At 46.0% G+C, this 8,954-nt stretch overlaps 1 protein-coding gene across 1 annotated transcript; it reads right to left on the reverse strand.

Annotated features, from left to right (window-relative positions):
• Positions 1-7,301: 7,301 nt before the first annotated feature.
• LOC123449351 lies at positions 7,302-8,165 on the reverse strand. The gene is made up of 2 exons (XM_045126552.1): positions 7,798-8,165; positions 7,302-7,722 (listed from the first exon to the last, which is right to left on the reverse strand). The coding sequence occupies exons 1-2, from the start codon at positions 8,037-8,039 to the stop codon at positions 7,584-7,586; spliced, it is 381 nt and encodes a 126-aa protein (XP_044982487.1). The 5' UTR covers positions 8,040-8,165; the 3' UTR covers positions 7,302-7,583.
• Between the last annotated feature and the right edge of the window lie 789 nt (positions 8,166-8,954).

Consider the following 8,954-nt stretch of genomic DNA (forward strand, 5'->3'; position numbering starts at 1 on the left):
TCCAACGTATCTATAATTTTTGATGGTTTCATGCTATTATCTTGTCAAACTTTGGATGTTTTGCATGCCTTTTATATATTTTTTGGGACTAACTTATTGACTCAGTGCCAAGTGCCAGTTCCTGTTTTTCCATGTTTTTGACCCCTTTCAGAGGAGATTTTGAAACGGAGTCCAAACGGAAGAAAATTCCCGAAAAGATTTTTTTCGTAGCGGAAGAAGATCGGGAAGCTTGGGAGCCAAGGCAGGGGAGCCTCAGGGGCCCCACAAGCTCCCACCCCGTGGCCAGGGGGGTAGGCCGCGACCCACAGGCTTGTGGGCCCCCTGGGTGCCCTCTGCCCTAGGGGTTGCGCCTATATATTCCCTAAAAATCCCAAAAAAATCAGGAGATCATCGAAATCACTTTTCCGCCGCCGCAAGCTTCTATCTCCGGAAGATCCCATCTGGGGCACGTTCTGATGCCCTGCCGGAGGGGGGATTCGGATATGGAGGGCTTCTTCATCAACACCATGACCTCTCCGATGATGTGTGAGTAGTTCACCATAGACCTACGGGTCCATAGCTGGTAGCTAGATGGCTTCTTCTCTCTCTTAGATCTTCAATACAAAGTTCTCCATGATCTTCATGGAGATCTATCCGATGTAATGTTCTTTTGCGGTGTGTTTGTCGAGATCCGATGAATTGTGGATTTATGATCAAATTATCTATGAATCTTATTTGAGTTTATTCTGATATCTCTTATGCATGATTTCATATCCTTGTAATTCCCTTCGAGTTGTGGGTTTTGTTTGGCCAACTAGATCTATGATTCTTGCAATGGGAGAAGTGCTTGGTTTTGGGTTCATACCGTGCGGTGACCTCACCCAGTGACAGAAGGGGTAGCGAGGCATGCATCGTGTTGTTGCCATCAAGGGTAAAAAGATGGGGTTTTCATCATTGGTTTGAGATTATCCCTCTACATCATGTCATCTTGCTTAAGGCATTACTCTATTCGTCATGAACTCAATACACTAGATGCATGCTGGATCACGGTCGATGTGTGGAGTAATAGTAGTAGATGCAGAAAGTATCGGTCTACTTGTCTCGGACGTGATGCCTATATGTATGATCATTGTCTTAGATATCGTCATGACTTTGCGCGGTTCTATCAATTGCTCGACAGTAATTTGTTTACCCACCGTGATATTTGCTATTTTGAGAGAAGCCTCTAGTAAACACTATGGCCCCCGGGTCTACTCCACACCATATTTTCAGCCTTACACCTTTTTACTTCGTTGCACTTTCCGCCTTCAGATCTCACTTTGCAAACAATCTTGAAGGGATTGACAACCCCTTTGAAGCGTTGGGTGCAAGCTCTTTTGTGTTTGCGCAGGTACTCTGGACTTGACGAGACCCTCCTTCTGGATCGATACCTCGGTTCTCAAACTGAGGGAAATACTTACTGCTCCTGTGTTGCATCACCCTTTCCTCTTCAAGGGAAAAACCGACGCAAACAAGAGAAGTAGCATGAAGAATTCCTAGCGCCGGGGAAGGACTTTTGTTGCCGTAGCAGGGGGTGCCGGCGGGGGCGTCCATCGGGTCAGTTCGCCGTCGACGGCGCGCGGCAGGGCGAAGGTGGTGCGGTGGGCAGAGTGCGGCGCGAGCGCTCGAGTGTGCAGCGCGCGGAAGCGGGCGCACCAAATGACCAGCGCGTGATGATGATTTGGACATCGCGCTCTACTTTATATGCCGCGAGTGCGTTTATTGTGCATCCGCTGTAGCACCTTTTGCTATTGCACGCGCTAAAAAGATGATTTTTACGGCACAACGTTGTTTTAACACGGCTGTTGGAGATGCTCTTAATGACCAAGATGCCGAGGAGGAGGTCTCGCCGGGCCCCGGTGAGGCTGCTCAACCCGTTGAGTCATTGAAGAATGATAGCGTTTTAGTTCTACGGTAAAAAAATTAGTATGCTAGAAAGGAGGAAAAATACAAAACAAAATCTAGAATCTAACAAAAGGAAAAAAGATGTCATCCAACGCATATTGTAATATGCTAAAAGGAGGAAGAATCTTTTTTGTATTTTTTCTTTGAAAAGGAGAATATATTAATATTGTGAAGATACCAATTACACCCCATCTCTGCATCTATAAGTTATCGCAAAGACATTCAGGATATACATAGCCAAAAGAAAAATAATAAAAAGGAAAAAAAGTTCCCACCACAGTGATTGACTCCTCTGAGCAGACGCACACAAACCACCACCAAATACATCACCAAGAAAACATAAAAGGTCTCTAAAAGCAGTGCCTCCAAGAAAGAAACAACGCAAAAGCGTCGCCATTGCTTGATCCAAAATCTTAAGTTTTCACCTTGAAGAAGTCCGAGCTCTGAAAACAACTTCAACAATGCAATTGCCAGACTCAACCAGTGGTGAGACATTAGGTTTTCACCCTGAATGTCCCAGCTTGGTATCCGAGGAGCACCAGCAAAAATGAATTCCCACAGTGTTGTTGTCCCCACTTGATAGTGCTTCTCCTTAGAGTTATCAAACACCTAGCTGACTCCATCGCCTCGAAGGCCCTGTCCATCTAACTGATCCTCCGATGTCAGCCACCACGACCTTCCCTATAGTTGTCTACACCATAAAAATCGAGAAGCTGACATGTCCCATGGCTTCAACGAATAACAGAGCTTCGTGTCATGCCCTCACGGAACCTCGTAGGCTGAAATGGATGTCCATGATCGAATTCTATCCGATTCAGATATCTTGGGCAAGATCTACTTTGTATATGTGTGCACACATGCACTCCAATGATGCGGCATCTCAATGAGATTTTTCCTATATGGAGCATATTTATGCATGCAAAAATCTAACAAGTCATGTTGACGTCATCACATTAATTCATTTTTTTAAAATTTCAAAATGATTTATCTCACAAACCATTAATCCAATTAGCGATCCGTGTTCACCACCGAGTTTGCCTCAGTGAAGGCATCAAAACAAGATCCCATAGGTTGTGTCACTGTAGTTGTCATCTTAATAGAGAAGGGTCTCATGGACACTTGACACTCGGGGGCTACTAACGCGGAACAAGGAGCAAAGGATGGGGCAGGCCCGGGAGAGGAAGGACTAGATGGACGAGGAAAGGGCTCACCAACCGAGTCAACATACCGGCCAACTTCTCAGACCCAAACTCCCTCAAGAGCTTGGGTGCGGATCAACCATCACATGTAACCCGAGGACCTGTTGTATATAAGGTGGACCGAGGGATCCCCTTGGGTCAAGAAAGAACCCTAGAAGCTTACTTGTCTTTGAAGAATTCTATCGCTCCGCCACCATGGAAGGTGGATTGTGCTAGTTTAGGAAAGAACTTGCACGTGCCCTCCCCATCTCGAGCGACTACAATAATATAAAAAGGCAGGAATAGAGCCGTCCTCCTCTCGAGAGGCCTTCAACCTGGGTAAACTCTCTGTGTTCTATCTTGACCCCTCGATCAACCGTCATATGTCCCTATTAAAAAGACAACTGTCTCTCAACGACCATCACACAAAAAAACTGACACATCTACATCTCAGCTAAAATCTTTATTTCGTCAAATGAGGTTACCTAGAACTGGAAATGACTGAGCCTTGGACTTGTCTTGTTTCCTTCCTTTTTTATTTTTCTTTATTGCTCTTTGTACAGATCTTATATATTATTTGATGATATTACCGTAAAACTTCTATGCTCCTTTCTTAAAATAAAAGTCTGGAAGAAGTCCATACGAACTTTGATACTTCCTTACAGCCCAACTTTTGTACTCCCTCCGTCCCAAAATTCTTGTTTTAAATTTGTCCAGATATGAATGTATCTAGTCACGTTTTAGTATTTAGATACATCCATTTCTAAACAAACTTAAGACAAGAATTTTGGGACGGAGGGAGTAATAACTAAAACAGGGTAACACTAGCGCTCACCCCTCGCCACAATCTACATGATACTGTCCCGTTACAAAATATTTATAGTTCTAAGTTTGTTTTAAGTGAAATTTATTTAAGTTGACAAAGTTTGTAGAACATTATACCAACATCTACTACACCAAATTAGCTTCATTAGATTCATCAAGTGCATTTGGCTTTTGCCGTTTTGCGCCGACTGTGTAGTTGCTCCCCTGGAAATGTAATTGTTTTTGGCTCGCTTTCTCTAGGTTCATAAAGTAACCATTATACATATTCTTCTCCTTTTTCTATCAACATGAAATGGGCAGAGCATCTACATGTCACTTAGAAAGATTTCATCACGATATGTATATTTTAATTCTATGTAAACACAAGTTGGCCAAACTTAAAATAGTTCGATCCAGAACAAACGGAAAACTTCAATTATTTTAGAGGGAGTGACGAGTAAGTTGATATAGCAAGCCACACATGAATATTCCTGAGGTGGCGAACTGAGGATTGAATTTTACAGGGGGAAAAGATGTGTTAAATGAAAAAAAAATGCATTTGCTAAGTAGGGGCAAACCACTATTTAGCTTGGCATGTTATGGAGACCCAAAAAATTGAGTGGGGCAGTTGTCCCCGTTGCTTGTATGCTGGATGAGAAAGGTGTAACAGCACCCGGTCGCCTGGGCATTCTTTATGAACAGTAAAATCAAAAATATAGAAAAAAATTTAAAAAAATCTGAAACTTTGCAACATATAAAATGGTCAAACTTTGTAGGTTCTTACAAGTTTTCATGCCAAAATATCATGTAGAGAAAGGTGTACGAACAAGTTTCACACTTCAGTGCTAAAAGAGCTCAAAATTTAAAGTACTAAAAAGTTTTTCCTCCATAGAGCTCCTCAAATGTTTTTTTGGCACGAAAACTTGCAAGCACCTACAAAGTTTGATCATCTTTGATCTTGTAAAGTTTCAGATTTTTTTGATTTTTTTTCTATTTATTTTGATGTTACTGTTCATAGAGGGTGTGTAGGCACCCGGAGCTGAAAATCCACTCTCATGCTGGATTCGCCCTGACCCGTGTATAATCTTCGCGGGAAAGGAAAGAACATGGCAAGACAGACTCTACTATGACAAGCAAGAAGAAACACTGCTGAAGTTCCTAAACTTAGAGCATCTCCAACAGCCGCGCTAAACTAACGCCGCGTCGTAAATTAGGCCGTTTTAGCGCGCGCGCAACGCGGCGGATGGCTCTAACGGGCGTGCAAAAACGGCGCGCGCGGCATATGCAGTTCAGCGCGCTGGCCGAAACGCAATCGCGCGCCGCTTTTTTGCTGCGCCAACTCTCGCGCGCTCGCTCTCCCACTCCCACCCCCATCCAGCCGCGCCGCCGCCGCCGCCCGCGCCCCCTGGCGACCGTTCAGGCGCTTCCCCGGCCTATCCCCACGCCGCCGCCCGCGCCCCCTGGCGACCGTTCAGGCGCTTCCCCGGCCTATCCCCGCCGCCGCCCGCCCCCCGGCGATCGTTCTAGCGCTTCCCCGGCCTATCCCCGTGCCGCCGCGCTTCCGCCCCACCCCCTCCTAGTCCCGCCGGCCCTTGCGCGCCTATGTCGTCCGAGGAACAGCGCCCGAGCGCTCGCTGCTGCGCCGCGCCCGCAAGGTGTTCGACAAAACGCCTAAAAGGTATGTATTGCTCAAACTTCATGAATTTGGTGCATGTTTTGAATTGTAGTTTTTATAGTATAGTATTGAACATTGTACATGAGTTCGTATGATTCTTCCGAAGAAGAATTTGATATGGAAAAGGAGGAGGATCTTGCAATGATCATAGCTATGCATATCAATAAAAAACCGAAGCACGGTGGTTCGGTTATGGGTTGGGAGAAAATTTGGAGAGATAGGATTGATGCCCATAACAGATTGATGAAGAACTATTTCGTGGAGAATCCCACATACCCGGAGTCGTATTTTCGTCGCCGGTTTAGGATGAGCACCGACTTGTTCAGACGCATTGCAGAGAAACTAGCGAGCCATGACCGGTTTTTCCAGCAAAGGAGGAATGTCGCCGGTGAGCTCGGGCATAGCACCTTTCTGAAGGTGACAGCCGCTTTGCGTATGTTGGCATACGGTATCCCGGCTGATCTAGTTGATGATCACTTGGCTATGGGTGAGAGCCAAGCCATCATGTGTGTCAAGCGCTTTGCAGTGGGAATTGTGCAAGTGTTTGGCGAGGAGTATTTGAGATCTCCCACTGCTGAAGACGCCGCAAGGCTATTGGCGATGAACAAATCTCGTGGCTTTCCTGGCATGCTTGGCTCAATAGATTGCATGCATTGGAGTTGGAAGAATTGTCCAAAGGCATGGCATGGGCAATTCCACGGCCAAAAAAAGGGTTCCACTGTAATCCTTGAAGCGGTGGCCGATTAGGAGACTTGGATTTGACATGCATTCTTTGGAATGCATGGATCTTTGAATGGCATCAATGTTGTCAGCCGGTCACCACTGATGAATAAGATTGCAAATGGTGAGTTGCCACCGGTGCAGTTTGTAGCAAATGGTCGTACGTACAACTATGGCTATTATCTAACGGATGGCATCTATCCAAAGTGGCAAACCTTCGTGAAGCCGTTGAAAAAGCGGGAAGGTAAGAAAAATCTTGATTTTCATAATGCTCAGGCGGCGGCTAGAAAAGATGTGGAGAGAGCATTTTGGGATTTTGCAAGCCCAATTTGCTATTGTGAAAGGACCGGCTAGATTTTGGGATCAAAAAATGCTTTGGTACATCATGCACGCTTGTGTGATCATGCACAACATGATCATCGAGAATGAGCGTGGCCAAGATTTAGACTACTCACAGTATGAACTCTTGGGACACCCCGTGCTAGTGCGACGGAGGGCTGAAAGGGTAGCCCATTTTGTTGTCTCCTATCATGCCATTCGGCGTCCCACAACGCACAATGAACTTCAGAAGGATCTGATTAAAGAGTGGTGAGCATGGCATGGACGACAAAGATCATGATTTCTGCATTCGACATTGTATTGTTCATGAACTATTGGTTGTGTTTATTGCATTATTTGTTGGACTGAACGATAAATTATTTGGTTGAGTTGTAATGACTATTTATTGTTGATTTATTTTATTTGTTTGATCATTTTTGCTCATATTTTTTAAAATATATATGTGGTTTGTGCGTGCTGCGCGCGCTGTATCTTTAGGCGATGCTGAAGCGGCGCGTGCGCGCTGCATTATAGCGCAGTCATTGGAGCCAGCGCTGGTGGCCGCGCTAAACCAGCCAAAACACGCGCGGCGAACAGGTTTTTTGCGCGCGCGCTTTCGAGATGCTCTTAGCCACGTATGAAAATTCACGAGGCATGTGTATGGATCCGTGCAGGCAAGGAAGGAATATGCTGTTCAACTTGCCAAAATTAGACGCTAGACAGGCAGCAAGAAACACTGCTGAAGTTCCCAATCCTCCCCGCTCCTCTAAAACTCTGCCAGCACTCAGCAGTTTACAGCTGACCTCTCAACATACTGAGCAGTGAGCAGAATACAGAACCATGGTTAAACACTCTGGTACTTATCTCAAAAGCGTCGTGTACCGCTCACTCGGATGCAATACAGAATAATACTGACACGTAAATGAATAAGCAAAGTACGACATGGCATGCAGCTCTCGCTCTTCCTAAGATTCACCGCCGCCGTCTCCGGGCACCGAGAGTGCGAGGGCAAGGCAGAGAGGCACGACGGCGTAGGCCCCGAGCTTGAGCAGCTCCTCGGTGTCCTTGGAGATGGCGCCGATGCGGGACCAGTCGCCGCTGTACCTGCAAGCCAACGAGACTTCGTCTATTTTATCTATGATCGGTGCGCGCCGGCCGATGCGCTGTGAGCTCACGTACCCGGCGTCGACGAAGCCGAGGGCGAAGAGAACCGCGCCGGCGCGCAGGAGCACGGCCTTGCCGTTGAGCGCGCCGGCGAGGCCGTTGTTGGCGTTGCCCCCGCCTCGCTCTGCTTCCGGTGGAGACTTCTTGGTGCTGCTTCGCGGGCGGAGGAGGTGCAGGCGCCTCCCGCGGTGCGTGGGCGTGGCCGTGCGCGGGGAGGCGGCGGTCCTGGCGCCGTGGCCGACGCAGGAGCGCAGCATTGCTCTCCTTGTTGCGCGCTCTGTTCGCTCTGGTTTCCTTCTCGTCCACACGTGTGTTTGCGGCGAGAGGCGGAGGCGCGGAGCTGATCTGACTGTGAACGCTTTGGCTGAGCACGACTCAGCTCCTCCTTTATCAACCTACTGGCTTGTTGCAGCTGAAGTGATGGACATGCTTCGGCTCGTATGGCCCACATATGCTTGTTTTATGCATTGGATACAGGAACCTGGCAAATGAATCCTCGAGCAGAGAACCAACTTGATCCAATGCTCATGAGTAAATTGAAGTAAAAATGAAGTATCAAATGAATCATCGACAATCCCTTTTGGAGGCCGAGCTTCAATGAAATAGACATACATGAAAGTATTAATGCATAAGTGTGTAAATTTTCAGGACGAAATATGTTGAAATGAGGGTTGTGCAAAGAAAATAACTTTATGATTTTTTAACATATGATACCATTCATCCATTTAAATCATTATTTTATTTTATTTTACAGACTGCATTTTAAGGTATTTCATACTGAATTTTTACGCACATATGCAGAATATCCTTGTTTATTTATATATTTTTTTCCAAATTTTTCTGATAGTGGAAAGTTTAGTTTTTTTAAAAAAAATGACCTTCATGAAAGCCCAAGCCAAAACGCCTCACTCACGTATCATACACACACAAAAAAAGCTAAACGGACGACCATACACCTAATGCATACAACACGATACCATATCATACAAACTCAATGCATGATACAACGATGCTAAAGAACAGCTACACCACCTCAAACTACACCAATCAATCGAAAGATGAAAACAAGAATACTTCTTGAAGTCGTCGAAGTCCATCGTAACCAGGTCCCGTGCAGAGATGAAGCTGTGCCCTATGAACCATGAACTCCAAAACAACGCCTTCAAAAAGGA

Source organism: Hordeum vulgare, chromosome 4H, assembly GCF_904849725.1.
Source record: "Hordeum vulgare subsp. vulgare chromosome 4H, MorexV3_pseudomolecules_assembly, whole genome shotgun sequence".
NCBI lineage: Eukaryota > Viridiplantae > Streptophyta > Magnoliopsida > Poales > Poaceae > Hordeum > Hordeum vulgare.

Bases quoted from the DNA above. Each gene is read 5' to 3' on its own strand.
- LOC123449351 (XM_045126552.1), bottom strand. From the start codon at position 8,039: ATGCTGCGCTCCTGCGTCGGCCACGGCGCCAGGACCGCCGCCTCCCCG. The intron at 7,723-7,797 runs GTACGTGAGCTC...GTTGGCTTGCAG, and splicing joins CTCGGCTTCGTCGACGCCGG to GTACAGCGGCGACTGGTCCC.